This window comes from Lagopus muta, chromosome 9 (genome assembly GCF_023343835.1).
Source record: "Lagopus muta isolate bLagMut1 chromosome 9, bLagMut1 primary, whole genome shotgun sequence".
Classification (NCBI taxonomy): domain Eukaryota; kingdom Metazoa; phylum Chordata; class Aves; order Galliformes; family Phasianidae; genus Lagopus; species Lagopus muta.
This window is the reverse complement of record NC_064441.1, coordinates 19271322-19295577: the sequence shown is the minus strand read 5'-3', so window position 1 is coordinate 19295577 and position 24256 is coordinate 19271322. Positions and strand designations below refer to the sequence as shown.

The following is a 24256-nucleotide window of genomic DNA, read 5'->3' as shown; positions in this document are numbered from 1 at the left end:
TCTTCTCAGATTCAGGATAATGAAGACCTCATGGCATTCCTCAAGACTATGGTTTCCTGCTCAGGCCGTGCTTTGGTGACTGGAAAAGGCAGGTCCTGCACAGCACATCCCTTAGCCACAGCTCACCTATGTCTTGCTGGTGGGAGGAGGCATGGCAGAGCTGGAAACCAAGACCCAAACCAAGAGGTAAAAACGGGTTTAAGGTTGTCCCAGCAGGCTGCTGGGGTAGGCAGCATGGGAAGCACAAGTGTTGTGGTGACAGACTGCAGAAAATACAACTTGGTAGCTATCTCAAGCAAAGATGCTGTCCCAGTTGAATAACAGATGTATTTTCTGCAACTCCTCCTTGTGGGAGCAACCTCCAGGTCTTTGAAGTACCTGAATGGGGCAAGGGAACAACAGCCTTAAGGCAGGTACCTCCAACTTCAGGCATTTCAGTAACGTTACTCCTGGTCCTTCCTAAGAGAAGTCTAGCCCTGGACATGGCTTCTCTGTAGCACTCTGATGACGCTTTTCCCTCTTCAAGGCATTTAAGGAGGGCAGACCAGTTCTTTTCAATAAAAGCAGGTTTCCTTTATTTTGCACAGGTTCTGCTTTGACTTTAAAGTAAGAAGCCATTTCCAGCAGGAGCTCCACCGCTCTCCATTCCCTCATAAGGAAAGCTCTGTAGGCCACTTCCACCCCAGGAAGCCCCCAGCTCCTGTGTGCAATGCTCATCTTAATTTTTTCTAGCCAACCTGGAATGGTAAAAACACCTTGACCAGCTCTGCCGTGTTCTGCAGCATCACTTGGCTCTTCTTGGAAACCATCCCACCACTGACACTGCTGCTGCCTCTTCAAGCAGCCAGACACTCTCTTCTGATTAGGGAGGTAAAACCACAATGAACCACGAGCTCCATGTTAGGCAACCAGTGGTGCTTGTTTGAAAGGAACCACCAGAGTGTCTTTTCCAAAAGCCAGGCAAAGTCCCAAAAAACATTTCTTCATCTGCTCTGGGACTCCAGGCCTACTCCTACAGAAACCTCCCTTTCTGCCTGCACTCTCCAGGCTACATCCCCATCCCTCCTGCCAACACATGCAAGCACATCAGTCCTGTCCTTGTTTGACAAGGGAAATCACTGCACTGGAGAGCAGTGGTGGCCTTTCTCCCACTTCTTGCTTTCACAGCACCATAACAGCATCCCAACTGGAGAGCAAAGCTTTGTTACTCCTTCTGTTGAGCCTGGAAAACCATTGCTTGTTCTCAAGCTTCGCAACAAGACCCATGCCAGCTGCTCTGCCGTATCTCAAAACCGCACCCTTCCGAACACATTGGCCTCATTGTGAAGGGGAAGGAGAGCAAGATTGGTCATCGGCTCTTGATAAAACCTGGGTCTGAGGAGAATGAAAAGGTCCTTTCAAACTTTGTCTGTTTGTTTGAAGAGGATATGAGTAGTGCCTTAGGCTTGTCTGGCCTTGTTACGTATTAGTGATGCACCTCACACCTCTAGGGAATGGTGGGAGGCTTGTGGAATGCCCTCACAGAGCACCCTGCAATGCTTGCTGAGTAGTCCAGCCCCAGGAGATGGAAATATCAGCTTGGGTCTCCTGTGCTCTCCACCGCAGCAGTGGTCACCTTCCCACATATTGCTGCTCACCCTAACACCAGGTGTAGGTTAGCAACTGGATCAGAGATGCCTCCCTTGCCAACAAAGGAGCAATATACCCATAACCTTGGGATAAGCCCTCCAGCATCCCCCCTGGCCCAGCCCAGCAGAGCAGATGGCTTTCCCTTTGGTGTTTCTGTTCCACAGATGTATGGTCATGACAAGGAAAGAGGCTGCACAGCAGCAAAGAGGAATAGAGGAGGTGCTGATCAGGATGACAACCCCAAACTGGCACTCTCGTGGGGTCCCCAACGATGGACAAATAGCTTTGTCCTTAGGGAAATGGCTGAGATGAGCAGCAGTAAATCCCACAAGTCCAGGAAGAAGAAACACTCCAACAGGAGCAGGATCAAACCTGGACACCCTCACATTCATGAGCCTCTCCTCTCATCGTGTCTGCGTGGATGCTGCCAGGAATGGATACCCCACGCCCTGCAGCAATAAGATCTCTCCTACAGTCCTGCTGATCCTACAGCATGGCTCCCTAGATGGGCCCAACCATCTCAGATCACGTGAGGAGAGAAGCTCCATCCCTCCATCCAGAGTTCCCAATAGCAGTAGTGGGTTTGATCCACACACCCAGCGAGCCCACAGCTCTCACCTGGCCCCAAGCTCCGAGATAAGCTGCCAGCCCGTCAGATAGCAGGAGCACAGGATGGGTGGAGAACGCAGCAGCCCTACAGCAAACTTGTGGTTTTGATGAGGTGAACGGGGAGAGGCAGCGCTTGCCTGTGCCAGGGAGAGATGACAGGAGGGGGAAGGGAGCAAGCTGGGCCCTTCTGTCACTAAAGAACAAGGGACCTCAGACAGGTCTGTCTGCCTCTCTCAGAGACATACGGCCACAGGAGAGGGGACAACACATACCACCAGGGCCCTTATGGTACACATCACATCCTTCACTCCCACTGCCTCAGGTGTTGGGTGGCCAAACGCAAGCAGCATCTGGTCCTGCTGTCTGGGCTCAGGTCCCAGGATTGTGGCTGTGTCCCTGCTGGTGATGAGTGGGATGCTGGGCCTTGAAAGGAAAGGGTACAGAGAAAAAGCTGCTGAAAAGGGAGGAGAACCTGGACTTTTGTCATAGAAGAGAGCCTCCTGGTTCTCCTTTGTCTTGCACTGCTCGCCAGCCAGCAAGAAGCTGACCCAGTGCTATACTGGGACTGGGAAGCACTGGCTTCCAAGCAGGGGAGTCCAGCTGTTGTTCATTCTGGCACAGCACAGTCCTGGTATGGGGGTGAAGACTTCAGGAGGAACACAGGAGGCCAGGCTGAAGCAGGGATGAGCAGGATGACCTCCAAGCCATGTAGACACAACCCAGTCTGCACAGGATCTCCCCGCAGTACAGACACAGAGATCATATCATACAGTGGTTTTCAACGGTGAGGACTCAGGAACAAGCTGTGTCTGCCCTCGACTTTGCCAAGAAGGCAAGGACACAAGATACGGAAAAAAAGGAGCAAAGATCAGTTGCAAAGAGCAGAGCAAGAACACATGATGGGAGAAAACAGAGCATCAGAGGTCCTGGATGAGACCAAGGAGGGCAGCAGGGACACAAACACAGGTGGCACCACCACTCCTACCCTACCATCCCTGGTCAGCCTGCCCATCGCGGTGCAAAGGACTGCTGAGGGCCACCACAGCCCCAAGACCGGCTGAGCAAATTGCCACCAGCCGGAGCAGAGCCGGGGGCAGGCGCTGCAGAGCAGGGCACCAGAGGGACAGCACCCAGGGAGGGGCCACCAGATGCAGGCACACAAGCCAGGCTCTGCATGTTTGCTCTGCCAGACTCTCCGCGCTAACCCAACGGCAAGCACCCGCTGCTCGGCCAGGGCTGCAGCTCACCATGCTGAAATTCAGAAGGTACCTGATCACGTAAGTGGAATTTTATCTATTAATTACAGCGTTATCTCCTTCAGCACTGGTTGTACTGTACCCAGAGGTCACGTCCTTGCAGTGCCTCTGTGCTGCGGAATGGCTGGAGATGGAAGTAGTGGTGGGAATGGTAAAATGTGGGGAAGTTTGGGGTGACAGCAAGTTCTCTTCCTGCAAAGCCACCAAGCACAGCATTTCTTCCATGTGCTAGACAGGAACAGCATCTTCTGAAAGGCCCTGTAATGCCGTTTGCAAACAGCAAACACAATGAACGCACTCAAAGCAAGGTGGGCTCCTGGGGAGGCTCCGTTTTGGAAAGATGTGTGAGGAGCAGCCTAGATGAGGTTGGACTTGAGTGCAGTGCCCATGGGCAGCCCTCCTGCTGGGAGAGAGCGCTTCAGGGCAGGACAGCCTTTCCCTATGCACCTACAGCATATGCATAGCAGTCCTGCGTGTCCCATTCTATCCTGGTTTTGCTGCCTTTAGTGCAGCTCCTCAGCATCTCCACTGCCACAGCTCCTCCTTCCCCACTGTGCGCTCCTTGATCCCAAGTAAGCAGCCTGGAGGAAGCACCCTGCCTTTGTGCAGGCCCAATCAGACTGAAAATGGCCACAACGCATGGCGTATTTGGAACCACTTGCTCAGTCACCTCCAAAAAGGCAGCCAGCTCTGAGCCCAGATCTTTCACAGGTATGGTGAAAGTTTGGTGCCACCTGGGGAGCACAGTGGAAGCAAACCCAGAAGTCAATCTGCATGAAGCACACATGCATGAGCAGCACCGTTTGCAAGGAAGCACTGCACTGCTGCAGCATCACCAAGCCTGCTGTTCCAGATGGCATCAAACCTGTTGAAGAATCTGCAATTTAGTCTGTGCTCCACAGCCAGTGACTTCTGCCTCTTCATTTTCGGGGCTCAGACCCACCACCTGAGCCCGGTGTTTCTGCCCTTACTGAGCTCCTGCCCCAGACAGTGAGGTGGCCATGGGTACATGCAGGTTGTCACCAAGTTTTGGGGAGGCTGTGCTGGTGGCAGCAAGCTTGCTCACCATGCTTGCAAGTATGTGTCTTCCATCAAGCTTTACTGTCCTAAATGCTTTAGATAGTAAAAACATCCCAAAAACTTATCATTTCAACCCAGTGAGCTGAGATCCAAGCAGAACCATGCCTTTGTTTGAAGCAGTGCACAACCACTGGAAGCAAATTACAGTTAGTCGCTACACTTGATTTTGTTTTTCTGGAACAAAGTCAGTTTAATGGCAAACCCAAATCAATGGGATTCGTGTGATCACTTCAAAGCTCTGTGCCTGTCACCACCGGTCACTGGAGCAGGGAGGGCACCCAGCATCCCTCTCCCAGCAGCTCTGGGACCACCAGGTCTGTGCACAGTTTCAGGCCCCTTGTCCAAAACTGCCCACTGATAAAGGATGTGGACAGTGCCGAAGAATGAGGATTAGAGTGCAGCTTCTGAGTGCCTTCATCTTGCCGCCCTGGAACCCTCCACTCCCTGCTCAGCAGAGACCACAGAGCAGCACACAGCCTCTCCAGCAGCATTCCCACCCACAGCAGAGGATTTCACCAGGTCCTCAGCACAAACCAGCCCTCATTACACAACGACAGGTCGCCAGGTAGTCATCAGCAGAAGCGCAGTGCAAAATGATCTTTTCCCCAGGAAGCTCAGCCCTCCGGCTGCCTCACCGATTCCCCATTGGTAAAGTTAGCATCGAGATCCAGCTCCACCAAGCCTTGTGAGCAGCACAAAAAAGCTTTCCAGGACCTGGAGGTGCCCATGCTCAATGTGGCCCCATAGCAGATCTCAGCAAGAGCCGAGAGAAACAGAAGGTAGGGAAGAAACAGCTTCTCCTCTTTGTTTATAGAAAGGGACCAGACATCTCTCGGCCAGGCAGGGCTGAGTGTGAGCAGTGCCTGCTCCCGTTGTTAAAGCCATGCTGGCAAGGCATCCCTGAGCAGCCAAGCAGCTTTACAGTTATCACTGTTTACCTTTTGGTGTGATATCTGTGTCCTGGCTGGAAATTTCCACTAGGCTCCACTACTCAAGCACAGCTGTTGATGTCCATTGGTTATCGCTGTCTCGACACCTCTTCCACCCATGGAAAATGACCTTAAAGCTAGATAAAAATAAATAAAAAATAAACAGAAGACAACTAATTTCTGATGGATGTCGCGTGGAAGCCTTGAGGTCTCTTTTCCCTCTGCCTTGTGCCTAATGTATTTCTTCCTCCACGTGATGCAATGAGTAGTCTGAAATGTCTGCTTCCCTGCAGGAACCTGAAGGCAATATACAGGTGCCAGCCAGGTCGCCTCTGGGTCTCCTTCAGCCTCCTCATCCTCCTCATGGTCTCGTTTCAAGTTGTGGAGAAGTTGCAGCCTACCAGGTATGTCCCAGATAGAAGGGCAAACCTGCACCTCATCCTCCAGCCCTTCACCAATGACTGACAGGGGTTAAAACACACCCAACCAAGAGCACAGGAAAATCTGGGTGGGAAACAACTCCACTGGGGCTCTCTCATCCAACCCCTACATCCTGCTCAGAACATCTGAGGTCAAACAAGGCTGCTCCAGGCTTTGTCTTGTCTGGCCTCAGAACTTTGCAGGATGCAGGCTTTGCTCCTTTCCTCCAGTGCAGCAGGGCATGGCAATGTTGATGTTGAAAGACCTTCACATCCTGCATCCAACCCGACCTGCCAGGCTGGTCGTGCCACGTGATTAAGTTCTACATCCAGCAGCAGCGCTGCCCACCCCGAATAGAGAAAGAGTAGCATTGCTTTGGGACGGCTGCAGAGGAGCTGCCCTCCTTGCATGCTCCCTCCCTCCCCTGCTCCTTTGAGTTGATTACCAGCAGCCCCACTCCCATAGGACTGGTGGCTACTCTTCCTGCAGCGGGCAGGAGAAGCTCCCCATACACTTGTGGAGAACAGTGGAGGGCAGGGCAATTCCCAGACAGCAGAAAACAGAGCAACCTGGCCATTGCCCCAGCTCAGCCCAACAGCACACTCAGTGCTCCTAGCAGGGATCCCATACCTCCTGCTGCCAGTTCATCTTCACCCTTTTGCAGGAACTGTCACTGTGAGCTGGAGCACGCCCTGCAGCAGAACACAGACCACAGCCAGGAGAGCCCTGACTATGTCCTCCAGAGCCACGGCATGCCAAGGGAGGATGATCACCCATACAGGCAGCCCTCTGAGAACACGCGGCGTGGTTTCCAGATGCACCTTTACTACAGACGGGTGACACCACAGCAGAGCAGCCCAGACAAACAAGAGGTTCACTGGGCTTGGCAGCCTGCAGAGAGCAGCAAGATGAAAGCCCATCTTTCGGCCCCGCAGCTGAAATCCCAACTCTCCAGCCCCAGAAAAGCAAGCACAGGGGATATATTTCCAGATGTTCCTGAAAGTGCCACCACAGCTCTAGGAGATACTGATGTCCTCTTCACAAACAGCATTGCTGCAGAGGAGCACAAGAAAATAACACCACCCCAGATGATGCGGGTGACGTTGCAGAGCCCACCTCAGCATCGAGCCATGGGTTCTCCACCCCAACCTTGGGGTGACTCCGTCAAACACCCCGTGCTCAATACAGCTCAGCTCCTGAGGGCAGATGACTTGTACAGGACAGAGCTGGAAGGAGGACTGCTCCCGAGCTGGACAGAAATCTCTACAGATGTGATGGCCCTGGGGGATGGTGGGCAGGTAGAAGACGCCTTCTTTCAGAAGGTGTGCAAACCCAAGACCAACATCGTTTTCCTGAAGGTCCACAAGAGCGCCAGCAGCACTGTCATGAACATCCTCTTCCGCTTTGGTGAGATGCACAACCTCACCTTTGCCTTCCCACTCAGGGGCGGCCACCAGCTCTTCTACCCACACCACTTCATGGCGAGGTTCGTGCAGGGCTTCTCCCCTAAGAAGCCTCCTCAGTTCAACATACTGTGCCACCACATGCGCTTCCTGCGGCCCGAGGTAAGGGGCACAGCCTCCGGGCCTTGGGTGTGGGGCAGGAGCAAGGTGGGGTACCAGGAAAGCATGGAGGCGTTCAAAGATCACAGAGTTGTAGAACAGCTTGAGTTGGAAGGGACCTCAAAGATCATCTAGTTCCAATCCCCTGCCATAGGCTGAGTCACCAACTGCTAGATGGAGCACTAGATCGGGTTCCTTATGGCCTCATCCAACCTGGTACTGAACACCTCCAGGGATGGGGCATCAAAGCTTCCCTGGGCAGACTGTGCCAGGGCCTCACCACTCTCTCAGGGAAAAACCTTCCCCTGATATCTAATCTAAATCTCCCCTCCTTTAGTTTAAAATCATTTCCTCCTCTTCTTCATTGTCTACCCATGCAAAGAGTTGATTTTCCTCCTGTTCACAATCTCCCTTCGAACGATGGAAGGCCATAACAAGGTCTCCCTGCAGCCTTCTCTTCTCCAGTCTGAAGAAGCCCACCTCCCTCAGCTTGTCTTTGTGGGGGAGGTGCTCCAGCCCTCTGAGCATCTTCATGGCCCTCCTTGCTCATCTCCTGTGGGCTTCTGTAGACAAACTTGATGAAACCCTTTCTGCTTTTCCAGCAAGCAGGTCCCTTTACCCTGCCCCACCTTTAAAACTCCATTTTTTTTCTCTCTCTCTGCAGGTACAGAAAGTGGTGCCCAGCACAGCCGTCTACTTCTCCATCCTGAGGAACCCCGTGCAGCTCATGGAGTCCTCCTTCGTGTACTACAAGGGCACGTCAGCCTTCTCCCGCGCCCGCAGCCTGGAGGAGTTCCTCAGCCAGCCCTACCGCTTCTACGACCCCAAGGCCGGTGACAGCCATTACGCCAGGAACCTCATGACCTTTGACTTCGGCTTCAACCCCGACGCGGAGGTCACGGCCAAGAGGGTGAACTTAATGCTGAGAGCCATCGAGGCGTCCTTTGACTTGCTGCTCATCTCAGAGTACTTTGATGAGTCCATGGTGCTGCTGAAGGAGACGCTGTGCTGGGACCTGGACAGCGTCGTGTCCTTCCCGCTCAACAGCAGGGACAGCAGCACCAGGTCCCCGCTCTCTAGCATCATAGCTGAGAAGATAAAGGCCTGGAACAGGCTAGACTGGGAAATCTACACCCACTTCAATAGGACCTTTTGGGAGAGGATCGAGCGGGACATCGGGAGGGAGCGCATGTGGCGTGAGGTCAGGGCGCTGCGACAGAGGCAAGCGGAGCTGGCGAGGACCTGCCTGCAAGGGACGGGCAGCGTGGGCCCAAAGGACATCAAGGACTCCTCCCTGAGGCCGCTGCAGTATGGCAACGCCAGGATCTTGGGCTATAACCTCAAGCAGGGCTTGGACGAGGCGACGGAGCGCATGTGCCGGCGCCTGGTGACCCCAGAGCTGCAGTACAGCACTGCTCTCTACAAGAAGCAGTTTCCCCCAAATCCCCCACAGAATACCCCCCAGAGACCCCTCCAGAAGCCCCCTCAGCTCGCTCCCTCGCTGCAGGGCATGCAGCAGGGTAAAGCCGTGCGGTACAGGCTGGAGGGCACCCGGCACTGAGCCCCCATCCCGGCCTCGTTCTCCAGCTCCCTCAGCTGAGGCCGGCCAACCACCCACCCCTGGGCTCTGGGGTCACTGCTGCCATGGCGCAGCTCAGGTGGGATATGAGGTCTGCAGAGCCCCTAGAGCAGGCCCCACGGGGGGCCTAAGGACTTACCTCACTTGGACTCCTCTGAGGTCATTCCTGAGCCAGCAAGGACGAACCCCAGCCTCCATAGGAGGAGGAGGGGATGCAGAGAATGAGGATGGCAGCACTGAGGCTGCTTGTCTCACAGTGAGAGGACTCAGCAGAAATGGGACACTAAGCTGTCACGATGCCAGGAGGCAAAACAGGCTGCAGCTGGAGGTGGTGAAGGGGCCAGGCTGTCCATCAGGGCTTCATTTACACCTCGGGAACGCTTCTGTCTGTCCAGCTGCATCTCTCCTCCACCGTGCCTCAATGCTGGGGGAGCAACCTCTTAATTAAAAACAACAGTGTTCACTGTCACTCCTATTAAACTCCCCTTCATTATGGTTGATGATCTCAGCAGCCCAACAAAAAGACACCTCCATGGAAAAACAAAAGGGTTGCATGAGCCAGAGCCAGACATGAGCCAGACATCCCAGCCCTCTGCTTGGAGCAGCTCTAGGAGTGCTCCATGTCTGCCCAGGGAAAAAAATACAAGCATCAGTCATGGTGAGGCACTCAAAGAAAAAGCAGGACCAGCAAATCAGTTCAGACAATAAATGAACCCCATCCCTAAACGCTTACCCAGAGCCTCGGTGTCTTTGCTCTAGGCTCCATAGCTTAGATCTGAAATAACCTCAGTACAAATCAGGATTTTTCATCTTGATCAAAATGGAGAGATCCTGAAACTGCCCCATTTTCTGCACGATTTCCAAACCAAAAGTTGCTCAGAAAAAAAAACAGGTGGAGGATCTGAGTTCCCCACAACCGATTGGACAGGGAACCTTGAGGGTCTCTGTGTCCAGCAGGAGAGTAGGGGAGGGCACACCACACACCTGGGTACCAAACCCACATCTGTCACTATCACTGCAGCTGGGTGCCGCTTCGTTACTCTGATTGCCTCTCAGCTAATCAGGGCTGGATCCTGCCTCCTGCTGAAGGAAGGAGCAGGTCTCCTTCAGCCCATGCTTGAGCTCCCATGAAGGTCACCAGGAATTCCACATCCAGAGATGCTGGGAAAGAAAAAAATCTCCCTCCCTTTTCCCCAAGCAGATTTCTTCAATTTCTGGAGGAATGACACCACTTGCCTTAGTGCCAACTGTAACGTTTATTTCACAGAGCACTGTGTTAGCAGAGACATTTCACATAGCCACAGAGAGCAGCCCAGGGCTGGGACTGGGGGGGTCTGCATGCAAACACCCACCTGCACCGCATACCAGAGCCACATATTTTAACCAAAGACGCTTTATGAACCCATTATCGTCACCTTGCAGCTGCCAGCTGCATGCAAAACACAGGCTAAGAATCACACTGGGGGAGCAGGGCGTGCTGTGCCCTGCTGCTGTGAATTTCAGAGTATGTTAAAGACGTGTCCCTGAGCTGTGCGATTCAGGGACCTCGGTTGAGCTCAAATAATGCCAAACATTACAGATAGTTTCCTCCTCATCCCAACTCTCCAAGACTTATTACACTGTTTTTATGGCTGTAAGAGATGCACACGGATTATTTCAAACATGGCATGATGCAACCACCTGGGAGTTGCCCAAGCATGCCCACGCAATGGTCCTGAGTTTCTGCAAGCTTCCTGCGTACACCAGACAACCAGTAATTTCTGCAAACACATTAGTTTCCCCCCCACAACTGGCACTGTAGGCTTTTAGGGTGTACAAAATGCTCCATGCCAGAACTGCTCCCAGCAGAGGGGCTCAGGCACGAGGCGTTGGGTTGCTCTTCTTTCCTTTCCCCATCTGCCGCTGCTCTCCATCTTCTGCATGCGTCACCCTGGCCTTGGGTATCTTGTATTTGCTCTTCTGGCCATACAGCAGGTTTTTTTGGAAGAACCTTGGGATGTTGCCTTGGTAGAGCAAGAGGGCGGCGAGCATCCCTGAAACGAGAGCGTGCCTTCTCGTGTGCATGCACCCTCACTACACGAGGCTTACAGTGACCCAGAAGGGCTGTCAGCTCTTTGCTGGGAAGCATTTGGACAGTGGGACCCACTCCTGACACAGCTCACCTGTGAGGGGCCCCAGCCAGTACACCTGGATGTAGTCCCGCAGGCTGCTCCCTGCGCACAGGAAGGTGCTGGCAGTGGCCAGGGCAGGGTTAAAGAAGGCTCCCGTGGCCGGCGCGGCTGCATGGGGAGGAAAGCAGGGCTGTCAGCATCCTGCCATGTGCCAACACACCACCTGCTGCCCAGACGCCAAAGTAAGTAGAAAACAAACGTTGCAGCAGTCATCTCCTCTCAGCTTGAGCCCTGCAGGAGGGAAGAGGGGCTGCTCCTCCCCATAAACCAGGCTGCAGGGGAAGGAAGGGGTGCACTCACCTACGTAGGTCAGGAAGGTGACAGTGGCTGCCAGGACAGGCACTCGGCACACGGCAGGGCTGCGGCGCGTCCTGAGGAGGACGAGGTGGAAGAAGAAGGAGCAGGCGGCCTCCACCAGAGCTCCGAGGTGGGGGGACGTGTGGATGGAGGAGCTGCACTCAGAAGCCATGATGTTCTGGAAGAGGTGGAGCTGCGTCAGCTCCCAGGACCAGTAGAGCTTGGTGAGGGCCCAGCCCATCCCTGCACCCGCACACTGGGCCAGTAGTTTGGCCACAGTAGCCACGGAGCCGTGTTCGAAGAGAAGGAACTCCTGGAGAGAGATGGTGGGGTTGGCAGCTGCTCCATTCGCGCCGGCGGTGTGAACCGCAAAGAGGAGGAAGAGCAGAGTCAGGACCACGTCGGGGCCGAGGCCGCCCCACGGGCCGATCTCCAGCAGCATCCTCAGCTCCAGGCAGCCCGAGCACAGCTGTAGTGAGCCAGCCAGCTCTGCAGCCAGGCTCCCCAGCAGCCCCGGGGCCAGCAGCCTCTTGGAGAGCCGCCTGAACACCTCACACGTGCCAAGCACCAGGAAGAAAAAGGCGATGGAAACGTTCAGGCCGGCCATAGCGAAAGGTGCACGAGGGAGAGGCAGAGCCACGCAGCTTTCAGCCCCCAGGGAGAAGCAGAAAAGCCTCCAAGCCTCTGTTTTATAAGGTCGTGCAAAAGCAAACGTGGCACCTGCCCAGCGGCCAGGAGGCTTTGGGAAACGCCACACATGTGAGCTGCAGGGGGCACAGGGACAAGTGCTGCCCAAAGCTGCTCCGGTCTTTCAAAGTGTTGCTTGCCATCCTTGCCTCCTGCTCCAGCACCCAGCTCTGCCTGCTGCTGTGCCATTTACCAAGCACTGGGATGCAGCTCAGCTATTTGAGCCCTGCTCCCCTCTAACTGCCTCTTCCAGGCTATTTCTTCAGGTCTCTTCCAAAAAAGAAAAAAATCCTTTGTTCCCCAGCTCTGTGTTTTTAACAAGAACTGGAGCAAAGCTGACTCCATGGTTTCCCTGCACCTCTATTTAGGGTGCACAAGGGCTCAGCAGAGCCTTCCTTCAGCCAACACGAGAGCCTGGCTGGCATACTGTTCCCTGTCCTTGTTGCCATTGGGACCCCACAGTGTGTGCTGCTGGCACTGGCTGCACTCAGTGTGCGCCCACAGGTGGGTTTTAGTGGCAGGGACATTTCTGCTGGATGGGATCTCTCTCCCAGCTGCATTGACAGAACTGCTGTCACCACCAGATAACGGCAGTGCTTCTTGGGTTCTGCCCACATTTCCCATCCTGACAGTGGGAACAGCAGCTCACTCCTCACCACAGGGGTAAGCGTCCCTGTATGATGAGAACCAATGCTGCTTTCCTTCCTCAGGACGTTCATTGCCCCAGGTGCTCACCCAGTGGTGGTTTTGGGAAGCTTCCTGGTAAGGGCAGCACACGGTGCTTGCATTGGGAACCTTGGGAAGCCCAAGCCACTGTCAGCAACTTCTCCTCCAAACCCTCCTATCCAAAACTGTTAGGCTGCGGTCACCCTGCCTCAAAACACGTCAGCATTCAGTATTTAACCTGTTTCTCCCAACAGAACACAAGTGTGCACCTTTGGCCTAATATGAGCACACCCTGCCCAAATACAGAAAGGGAAAACATGCTTCAAAAGACTCATAACTTTATTTTTTGCTCAGTGAAAATCCTAGCATTGTAAGAACCGCTCAAGATATCCAAACCCGATTTCCCACCCACCATCTGTAACTATGGCAACTATAACTGTGGCATATCCTGCAACTGTGCAATGCTTAAGTCAGCCTTGACAGAGCAGCTGCGCATCATGGTGCCATCATGCTGCCATGTCACATCAGCATCTTCTCTTTTGCTGTGCTGTTGTAGCAAGCTGGATTCATTGCTCTCGAGCTGTTCAGAAAGCACCAGGATCTCGAGGCTGGGCACTGAGTTGCGCTGCTTCTGCTCCTCCAGTCCCATCCTGCCTCCTACTCACTTGATGCATCTCCACATCACTTGGTTAGACCTGACTTTTCCTATCTTAACGATTAATTTTCTCATTAAGTCCAGCCTGTTTCAGTAATCAGATCAATACAATCAATTGAAATGCAGTTACGATGTGCTGGAAGATGTTCTCCCTGCAGGCACCAACAGGTGGGTAGGAAAGGGAAAAAGCAATGCCACCACTACAGTGGGGGAACAACAGCATGAGAAGCTCTACCTCTGCTGCTCTTCTCCCTTGCCACAGACTGTAAGGAGAAAATCCACTGTTGTTACTTGTTTGAGAAGTTTCCATATAGCTCAAAGTAAGGGGAGATCTTCAAGAAACCCTCCTCCTCTGCACAGCCAATAGTTTAGCTGAGCTTGCATCTCACATCCCGTTCCCACACGACTGAGGTCTGCAAGATACTGCTGGGACGGTTGTTTTCACTACAAACAATCTTCATAGCAAAGTGCAGGTTGCAAAAACAAGGAGAAATGCAGCAGTGCAGGTTGCTGGGAGCATGCAGGGCGCTGTGTTTGTCCACCAGTCCCACGAAGCACAGCAAAACCCAGCGCTGCTCCTCACGGCACTGCAGGAAACTCTCACTGGAAGTGAAGTTTGTTTTTCAACCATCCTGTTTAACAAGCATGCTGCTGGTGTGGCTCTGTGCTTTAATCCATTGCAACTGAACTGCAAGACATCTTCCCCAACTTTACAGCTTTAACCTGATGCACAGCAATTAAAATATCCAACAGGTAAAGAACTGATGACCAAACAATGGGTGGTTGCTGCTTTTAGTCAAGGCCACGTGTAAAAGTGAAAAACAAGTTCTTACAATCCTCACTTGGATTTATCAAGCAGGGATAAGGAAGTTTCAACCTGTGCAAACCAAAACCAAGCCAAAATCCTGCTCACCTCCAAGCAACTTAAGTGCCAATCTCCAGCTGAATTAGTTCTGCAAAGCACCTTCTCTCCTCCTGTCAGGTGTTTCCACCATAAATCAATGCTAACATCAGTTAAGAGCATTTCTTACGTCTGGCTGAAAACATTTCCAAAGTCAGACTGTTTCTTCACTTTCCCCTGTCAACAGTATGAGCAAGGTTCACATAACGTGAGAAAGGGAACAAGGTGATTTCCCAACAACACACGGGAAATGCACAGTGTGGTACTTTGAAATCCACAGCCAAGCCAGAAACATCATCCAGGTTTCAACTGACCCAATCCTAAGCCCAGGAGAAGCTCATTTCAATGTCCTCTTCTTTAACTGGCCTGCATTTTCATGATCCCAACCACAAGTGTGAGCAATAGTGGAAGATGCAGTGATGACCAGCTAGGCTGCTGCTTTGCTCCACTTGCAAACAGAGCACAGGATCTCTCTTCAGTGATGGATGAAGAGCTCCTCTCTCCCATACGCTACTCCAGAGCACGGAGCAGGAGGTGCAGCATGCAGGGATAGGTGCATGTGAAGCTGCTGAGTAATAACATTGAAAAAGAAACAGAACAGGCTACTATAGCATAAAATTACATCCGCCACCATTAAAGCTCAATTACAAACCACCACATTCTGCTAATCTCATTAAAGACCCCCAAACATTTACTCTTTCCAGCTATTCTTGTCTTAGAAGGCACAGGGAAAGGGAGGAAATAGATTTATTTTTTTTAGAAGTTTATTTCTAGCCCTGAAAGAACAGTTATTAAACAAAGTCAACAAATACAGTAGTTAATATTGCAGTAACAATTAAATAACATAATGGGATTAAATTACACAAAAGGCAACATTAAAATCTGAAGACAGTTAAAAAAATAAAGAGAAAGCTTGCACCCACTTCCATTTCCACTGATAGTGTGAGGGACAGAGGGAAAACGGACCAGAGACGCGTATTTAACACCAGCTGGAGAGACTTTAGCAGCCTTCTGGCTCCCCCAGCCACCCTCCACCACAGGAGCTGCCTCACTCAAAGCGCTCCCAGCACCACGGCTGCTTCCCACGCACAACCCGCTTTGTTCCACGGTAACAGAGACCCCAAGAGTTGCACCTTTCCTGCACACGTGCATCCCAGCCTCGAGCTGCCCAGCGAGTCACCCTGACCACAGGGCATCCCACACACACGGCACACGCGCTGGATGAACAGGCCAACCTGGGGTGCTGCTCTGCACCCGAGAGAGCGAGGCATGTGGGAACCCCAGCGCTTCCTAAAGCAAACTCTTCCTTTTCAGCATCCACTCAAACTCTGGCTGTTCTGTTTGTCTGCGTTAGCCAAGTGGAGCAGCAGCAAGTCTGACAAATGCTCATCTCCATTCAGGGGAAAAAAGCACGGCTCGCATCCTTGTTTCGCAGACACGCAGCTGATGTTGGCAGAGAAACCCCCAGACACACAAAAGCAGAGCACAGCAACCCCCCCATGGCTCTCCCCTTCTCCCAGCTCATCTCTGACCCCACCTTGCAGCACTCCTCAACTCAGAGCTAACACCATTCCAGCAAGCATCAAGATATGTTTTGTAACTCTGGGGCCGGGCTAAGTCTTGTTTGCTAGGATGGCTGTAAGCTTGGAAACCACCTCCTAAGTAGACTAAATTGGACAATTTTCATAATACAAGTTTAAAACCGTTCTCATTCATCAATAAAAGTGAACTAATAAGTTAAAATTACTTATGATCTCGCGTTTTTTTTTTCTATTTAAAAAATTCTAAATTTATCACAAGTTATACTTATCTTACTGTCTAGACTGTGCCATCAAAGAAAAAAAAGATTAAAAACAAAAAAAAAGAAGAAAAAAGAAAGAAAAGCTCCCACCTTAACTCTGGCACAAGGAGTTTCACAAAGTCCATTGCCAGCAATGGACAAAGAGGGAATCATCAATAAGACAGGTTTTTTCCTTAGCCAAGCTTCCTTGCTACTTCACTGACCAGGAAGCCAGACGCATTCAAACCAAGAGCAATGCCATTCTAGTGTTTACAGCAACCACGGCCTGCAATACGTTCTGCCTGGGAAATGCACCTAGATTTACCTGCCTGGAATAAGACGCTATCTGCAACTCAAAACCACAGCTATTCTCGCCCATACAACTAGAGAGATTTTGTCCTCCGGCGGCGCAGTTACCGTAACGTACTTGGGTTCCTACCACAAAAGAGCAGAACACACACTGAGTGGTGGCACTGCAGATCCCTGCACAGTAAGGCACCTGGTGGCACAAAGCCATCTCCTGGAAGCTGGTGAGTCACTGCCAACATTTTGGGACCGTAGTCCTGCTCACCTTCCCTCCCCAACAGACGCAGGCTCAGCAGTTCTGGCTGGCTGCTCTCAGCTCTGAGTTTCCTCATACCTTGGCTACAGTCCCCAAGACTTAATTTTCTCTCTCTCTCTGTACAAAATTATCTGAAAATGACTTCTAGCTCCTGCCAGCAACGCTTGTAAAGGTGTGTACAAATTTTACTCAGGGTCCTCTGTTAATACCCAGCAATAACCCTATCCATCCCAGGTCCTGCCCACTGCAAAAGTGATAAAATCCCAGTAAAGTAACAGTTACTCATTCACAGAATCATTTGGCACGTTGTAACTACAGTTAGTTCTTCATTAAACTGTTTGGGAAGTTGAAATGCATAGACTGTAGCACTAAAAGAAGCTGGGGGCACAGGCTCTTTTACACTTGCCCCATTGACACACCAAGAAATCAGTCACTGAAGGCGCTCACTGTCCCTCAAAGGGAGGCACTTTTTCTTGCATTGAGAAAGGGTCAGTGTGATGATGCACCAAGTCTCTTCAGCTTCAAACCAGCCAGCTAAATAAGCCCCGTGGATGTCTGAAGGCACTGCTCTCTTGTCTCAGCCTCCTTCTTCTCAGAACAGCATTTTGGCATTTCCAGGTGTTTGTAATCTTCTGTTTGAGAAAACCTGCATCTTCAGTGTCCTCAGATCTGATGACTTGTTTTCATTTCGTTAATACGAACAGAGCACATACAAAACTGGAAAAAAATAGCTCTAATACTTAAATTCTGACAACTCCATACTTTGATGCATTACTTGCTTGGGGGAAAAAATTACAACATATACAAAAATGTATTTGATACAAGAAAGAAAATGTAAAGTAAAAAGTCAAAGGCACCAGCATAACTTCCAAAGCCCAAGTCAGAGCACAGATGCAATACATGTTTTTGAACCACCCACCACACCAAGCAAAATACCCCTTAAGCTTCTGGCCAGCAAGTCTAATGGGAAAAAGAACACACAGGAAGACAGCTGGAATTGTTTTCTTGCCCTGACTATAGCTGATCATTTGATCATAAATAAACTATCTGACCCTTACCTACATATCCATAAACCGACATCCAAAGACTTGACCAATCATGAGGTTTCTACAAAGTAGCCACATCTTCGATTAATAGTCCACAGAGCACAGGCACATGAAAAGCATCTGGATACTTCTCTTCCCCCTCTCTCCACACGTCTTAAAAAGCAAAATATATCTCATGTTGTGATTTCTTGAGTAGCCCCACTATTGATTAAACAGCTGAGTGACAGCTAATTTGTATAAGGAAGAAGGGGCAAGATGTACCTTCACATCAGTCACATTTGCCATGAATCTTGTCATTTGGGAGCTTACCAGAGCAACTTACAGGTAGAGAGGAGGAAGAGGAGAATGAAAGAGATCAGCTGGTTACATTAGTGCTGCTCTCTGAAAGCTTGAATCGGTCATTCAAGTACTAAAAGCACCCACAAGGGTACAATGAATGGGAGTTGTTACAGTAAAGTCATTAAAGCCCTTAAAACCCTGGGCATGCTAAGTGGCATTTCTGGGCTGTCTGGAGAAAAAAAAATATAGGAGAAAAAGGGTAAAAAAAAAAAAAGCCAGTAATTCAGTCCTCAATTCCTTCTGGACCCCAGAAAGGGATCACTAGATTCACCACAATTTATGTCAGGTGTCTTCTGGATGAGAGTTGCTTCCCTTTTGCAGATGTTCCCCCCGCCCCATCCCACCCGCAAACCTCTTCCCTCCCACCAGAAGTGTAACAATTTCATATATTAAAAAGATTTGTAAAAAAAAAACACAAAACAAAACAAAACCAAACGTAGGCCACGGCAATAACGTTAGCGGTTACTCTTCATTGCTTCTTTGGCTGCCAGGATCAGCGGCGTCAAGCTAGACAGAGGTTTGGCCAGTTTCAAGAAGGGATGCTGCCAGGAAGAAAGAAGCACAGTAAATTAGTGAAAGACAGTTTAAAAAGCCAGTGTAAGGCACGCATTCATACAGCTCTTTCCATCCTGAGATACAGAAAGCAGTGCAAATATTACCAGTGCTTCTAAAGGAACAGACCGAGTGGCTCGTAGCACTCATAGCCTGCATTTAATCATCCCTCCTCTTCCCAAAGCAGTCTCAGCCTTTTGCTTTCCAGTAAGGCTTCCTGCTCAAATTCCTTCTCTCAGTCCTGTTCTGCTCACTTTAAAGGCTCTATTACAGCGCATCACCAATCATTAGATAGTGTGGCAGAACAATGGCACAGATTACTGCCAGAAAGACTTCAGAACAGCCAGTACAACCTCTGACGACGGTGGTTCCTCCCAACCTACTGCCCCCTGAAGTCCTTCCCCCTCTGCTCAGAGGAAGACACAAGACAGAAGGCAGTGTTAGTCTGCAGTGCCTTTTAACACACGCTTACCTTAAAAGTGGCCTCTGTACCTCAGACTCTGAGAGAAGCTGACTCTTACCTGTAGCAATTCTTTGGCTGATCCTCTTTTCTCAACATCCATCTCCAAACATCGGTTTAAGAAATCCCGGAATATTGGGGACAGTTTCTCAGGGTTCTGAAGCTCTGGTGTGCCATTAGTTGCTATCAAATATAACGCCTGTAAAACAAGGAATGTGGTACAGCCAGCTCAAGCCTTTAAAAGATAACAACCGACTGGCCTAGAGACAATATCTCAGTCTAGATGAGTAAGAGTCTGCAGTCTATCCCAATGAGATGAAACATTTTAAGAATGTCACTTACAGCAAGTTGCAATTTATTCTTGCTAGTAGTAAAATAGCTTTTTAAATCTTTTGGCAAGTTATTCAAGAGATACGTCTGTATATCTTCCAGAAGAAAGTATCAGACTGACAAAGCAGCATGTTTCATATCCTAATGGATTTACCTTTCCTAAACTAAGGCAGAAGACTGAATTCCAAGTCCAAGGTTTCAGTTACATGGTACAATCTGCACTTATATTCTGAATAGAACACAAATTCAAGACAGCAGTCATCTGTTGGATGGAATTTCCTTGCACTACTGAAGCTCGCTGTCTGTGGGCTTTACTTTTTAAGGTAAGGTAAGACACTATCAAGAATCACACTGAGCCTGCTGAGAAGATTCACCTGATAAACGCTCACAAACGGTCCTAGCCATGTCTGTATTTCTTACCCTCAGGGGGTTTTCATTGAGGTACGGGGGTTCTCCTTCCACCATCTCAATAGCCATGATGCCTAGGGACCAGATATCCACTTTAGGGCCATAGGCTTTCCGTGTGACGACTTCAGGAGCCATCCAGTAAGGAGTTCCAACCATAGTGCTGCGCTTGCTCTGCTCTGGGGTGATCTGAGCACAGAAACCAAAGTCGGCTGTAGGATAACAGAATTTAAAGAAGTTACCTTGGTGCATCCATGGAAATGGACTTCTTAGTCTTCTCTATTACTACACACATACGTTACTCCTCCACACTCGAGGGGCTTCTGATGGAGGGGGAACATTTTTTCTCCCCACCATATTCTCCACATTACAAACTACAATGTGCAAAACACACATAAAACCTTAAGATGTTTAAGCAGGGCAGACTTATGTGGGAAAAAGGTAAAGCTTTCTGTCCTCTCAAAAAGGGACGTAAGTATTATCCTGTACAAGAATGGTATTTTGCCCAGTCCTTCCTTCAGTTCCTGGACTGGTACCAGCCAAAAGAAACGAAGCAGAACAGCAAAGGCAACTCTTCTGTGCATGGTATACACTGCCCGAGCTAAAAAAAAAAGGCAAGCTACAAACCATGGATTCTGCCCTGCTAAACAGATGTCATTTCTGCAGCTACTGAGTTCAGCGTTTCACAGCAATTTGGCCATCAAATACAGGCACTACAGCTGACAGAGACATGGAAACTCAGAGGAAGGAGCCTGGACAAGCAAACCTTTCCACAAGGTAACTACTTGAAGAGAACAACCACACTCAAGAAAACAAGAAAAGTCACCTATTCCTATAGCCTTCAGGTGCAGCAGCAATGCATGTTCCATCATGTTACTTTATCCAGCTGCAGCACTCCCACTTCCCAGGCATGTAAAGCATCAATAAGAACACAGTTAAGGCAGGAAGAAGATTTTACTTTATTATTGACACTAAGTTTAAGAGAGAGAGAGAGAAAGAGAGAGAATTTTAAATTTTGAATCAATTTTGAAGTGTTATGCCAAGCAGTACCAACAAAAGAGCCACAGTTCTCAAAATGCTAAGTTGTACTAAGAGGACAGTTTAATTAAGAACTCTCCCACCCCCACTGTCAAAGTGCTGCCTGGAAAAGGAAAAACAAAAAAGAAAAAACAACCCTATAGAAGCTACTGAGTTCCTCACCAGCATTTCTTTCAGTCAGGCCTGTTGGCAGGTATCGTGCCCAATTCAACACACAGCCTACTTCAACAAACACACCAGAGAAGCAGCAGCAGTGTATGCCTCCTGCTACCAGCAGGGCCTTCAGCACCATCAAACCAGCCAGGAAAGACAGGCAAGGTGTAGATCCCAGTTTAGCCAGTAAGTATGTGCAGGCATTAATAGTGAGGGCAGCTTTACAGCAGCCCCTTTTCTGGGCAGGACACGTGTCTTTAAAGCTCCCACTGGCTGCTGCTTCCTTCCACAAGATGTTCTCTCATCATCATCTAACTGCTTGACACCCCTTCCGAGACTCAGGCAGTAGGCAGGCAGACTGGCGTCTTTTCCTGCTGCAGATTCCTCCAGAAAGGGAAGAGCTTGAAGTAGATGCAGCTTCCACCCTCCACCTAGACAGCTGGTAGAAGCTCTATAAACACAGCCAGAGGGCTAGCCTTACCACAGCTACAGTACCTCCCCTTTACCCAGCACGTTTTCAGAGCCAACTCCTGCTTTCTCTCCCTCCATCATCTCTGCACAGCCTCTCGGAGGCAGTGCTTTTCCCCACAGGCTGCTGCCCTGTCCTCTCACCACACTTCTTTGCATTGACAGCTCTTATTTTTGAACCTTCTCCAGGTGACTCTACTGTAATCATTCACTCTGGTTTCTGAATGCATTCTGTTTGTTCACAAACACACAACTCCTTTAAACAAACAAACAAACTCCTACACAAGAGAGCAGAGCATCCAACAACACTGCTAAGCAAGCCAGGCTGCTCGTAATCTTTCTTCACACTCCATCTCACGACCAACAAGAGACTGCAAACCATCTGAGTAAGGAATACTGCTGAGATGTGTTTTTATGGCATTGCAAATTCTTACTCAAACACATCCCTTAAGTTTTTGGTTGTTTAATGCTGTGTATATGGCTGTACACCAAGAAGGCAGATCACACACCTCTCCCAGCATTCCTGACAGCCACTTTATGTAGTTTCAACGTTCTTTTTTTCCTGCCACGTTTACACACACCAGAAACTGACTTACTAAAGACAAGTTCATGCATGCATGACAATTACCTGAAAAGTAAGCAGTTTCTTTAGTCATTTCATGATTTTATTAATGAAATTGTATTACACTTTCAGTCCAAGAAAAGGACACCCAGTACAAGTGCAGTGTAAGACTGAACTGCAATATAAACTGTTAATAATATCCAACTTTCGTGTTAGTGACCTTCTGATGAAAAGGGCAAAACATTAAAGGCAAGTCACGACAATCTGAAAAGATCAACACAGTAACTGCAGTTTCTTACAACTCTTCTCTTGCAATCATTTCCATCTTTGCATCACTGCATGCTGCCAGTTACTTCATTTACCAAAAGACTCACATGACAACAGGCTTGCTTCAGCATCCTTTTGGAATAATACTCTCAGAATCTTAAGCATTAGGGCCCTCAGCACTTCCATACCAGCTATCTGCAGGTTATACACTTTATAAAAGGAATTAATTTCTATCATTCATCTGCAATAAAAAAAAATCACCTCAGATTTCCCTGTCAGCTCTCTTCCTACCAATGTAGGCTCACTAATGCAAAGCTTATTGGGAAAGTGAAAGCAGAACACTGAAACAACAGCCTGGTACTCACTTAGTTTAACTGATCCATCCATCCCTAGCAGCACGTTGTCGCTCTTTATATCTCTGTGGATGACCTGGTTGGCATGGAGGAACTCAAGCGCTTGCAAGCACTGGATGGGAGGGGAATAAAAAAAAAAAAAGAAAAAAAAAGAAAAATTTAGCATATGGAAATGCAGTTTCTGTATCTCAACATCAATCCCAAAACACTGCTGTAACTCATAACCAGCATGGACGAAAAAATGCTCTAAGTTGTTATTTAAAACAACCAGCAGAGGAAGCTCTTGTGCTAAACAAATACATAAATTCATTAAATATTCTTCAGATCCCTAGAAGTCAAAGATAACTGAACCACAGCTTCTCTGCTATAACAAACCCAGAAATCCAACCATCATCATCACAGATGTTCACTTGGCTACACAACATTTCCACAAGTGGAGGAACTGAACTGTAAGAGACTAAATGAGAGCCCTTCAGCATGAAATTTCACCAACAGGAATGCTTCATTCTCAACGTGGAAGTAACCACTGTGACAGAGAATTATGAATGTCATCAGTACTGTTTTTGCTCATTTCTAGATTAAAATCTTTCACACGCAGTTTCCTCATAGAAACGTAATGAAATTTACTTTTGCAGTTTGAAAAAAGGCCAAAAAAAAAAAAGTATAAGATATTCTCTTTTAACATTAGCAAAAGATCTTGCATTTGCCACTTGTGGCACGGCTGTAATCCCCAGCAGGCAGCTTGTACCTTTGCTTGGTTTAGCAAAGCAGTATTCATTTACAGAATGGCAGGTATCTGGCAGTGTGGGCAGCAGGGTTCTCATGAAGTACAACAGCTCAATATTCAACTTTTACCTCTGAAAAGATTACTGTAAATAGTCTTTCTCTGCTTCCAGCTCTGGTTTCTCAGGAAATCATTACCTGTCCATACAAGTTAATGTAATGTAAAGTTTGTTTTCCATCCCCTCCCTTTGGATGAATCATCAAAAGCAGATGTCATGTTCACATAGCCAAGTGGGGCTCTGAAAGCCTATGCCACAGCAGATAATACAATTACTTCTTCCTTTGCCATAATAAGTCAAGCCTGAGCTAGATGCTGGCACTCTGACTGAGGTCAGAAGTCACTGATAACTTTTCCATCACCACACATTTTTAACTCTCAAAATCATACTTAAAATTTCTCCAGTTAGAATTTTCTGGAGAATTATTTTCCTACCAAATCTACAAAGAAAGCAGAACTACAGATTTACCATGCAATGAAAACAGCTGCTAAAACAAGACAGGGACAGTCTGCATCAAGTTCATCTTTGTTTGCCCCAGTATTTAACCCAAACACCCAGCTCAGAACTGGTGCCATTCTTCTGTGTTCCAGGTTGCACACACAATTTTCTGGGTGAGATTCACTTTGTTATTTTCCACGTGTCTCTCTGATTTTAATATTGAATCGTGCTCTTAGCATCATTCGTTCTTCCTAACTGAATGGATCCAACAGCAACTGTT

At 49.2% G+C, this 24256-nt stretch overlaps 3 protein-coding genes across 7 annotated transcripts in view; 1 reads left to right on the top strand and 2 right to left on the bottom strand.

Moving 5' to 3' along the window:
• Positions 1-151: 151 nt before the first annotated feature.
• On the top strand, positions 152-9046 carry LOC125697723 (galactose-3-O-sulfotransferase 2-like). The gene is made up of 4 exons (XM_048955259.1): positions 152-186; positions 5797-5907; positions 6588-7488; positions 8150-9046. The coding sequence occupies exons 1-4, from the start codon at positions 152-154 to the stop codon at positions 9044-9046; spliced, it is 1944 nt and encodes a 647-aa protein (XP_048811216.1).
• Positions 9047-10918: 1872 nt separating this feature from the next.
• LOC125697667 (aquaporin-12-like) lies at positions 10919-12302 on the bottom strand. The gene is made up of 3 exons (XM_048955161.1): positions 11536-12302; positions 11227-11343; positions 10919-11097 (listed from the first exon to the last, which is right to left on the bottom strand). The coding sequence occupies exons 1-3, from the start codon at positions 12137-12139 to the stop codon at positions 10919-10921; spliced, it is 900 nt and encodes a 299-aa protein (XP_048811118.1). The 5' UTR covers positions 12140-12302.
• A 3972-nt stretch (positions 12303-16274) lies between these two features.
• Positions 16275-24256, bottom strand: part of PAK2 (p21 (RAC1) activated kinase 2) — a 37792-nt gene continuing 29810 nt past the window's right edge. For all 5 annotated transcript variants that reach the window (XM_048954674.1, XM_048954671.1, XM_048954672.1 and 2 more), the window contains 4 exons: positions 22769-22868; positions 19931-20127; positions 19242-19379; positions 16275-18710 (listed from right to left, as the gene is read on the bottom strand). In XM_048954674.1, the coding sequence (XP_048810631.1) occupies positions 18624-18710; positions 19242-19379; positions 19931-20127; positions 22769-22868 (522 nt within the window). In that variant the 3' untranslated portion in view covers positions 16275-18623. The remainder of the gene's footprint in view (positions 18711-19241; positions 19380-19930; positions 20128-22768; positions 22869-24256) is intronic.

Excerpts from the sequence above, each read along its gene's own strand:
- LOC125697667 (XM_048955161.1), bottom strand. The coding sequence starts at position 12,139 with ATGGCCGGCCTGAACGTTTCCATCGCCTTTTTCTTCCTGGTGCTTGGC. Across the intron at positions 11,344-11,535 it reads CACCTTCCTGACCTACGTAG|CCGCGCCGGCCACGGGAGCC; the intron begins GTGAGTGCACCC and ends CTCCCCATGCAG. Across the intron at positions 11,098-11,226 it reads CTGGCTGGGGCCCCTCACAG|GGATGCTCGCCGCCCTCTTG; the intron begins GTGAGCTGTGTC and ends CTCTCGTTTCAG.
- LOC125697723 (XM_048955259.1), top strand. The coding sequence starts at position 152 with ATGGCAGAGCTGGAAACCAAGACCCAAACCAAGAG. Across the intron at positions 187-5,796 it reads ACCAAGACCCAAACCAAGAG|GAACCTGAAGGCAATATACA; the intron begins GTAAAAACGGGT and ends GCTTCCCTGCAG. Across the intron at positions 7,489-8,149 it reads TGCGCTTCCTGCGGCCCGAG|GTACAGAAAGTGGTGCCCAG; the intron begins GTAAGGGGCACA and ends CTCTCTCTGCAG.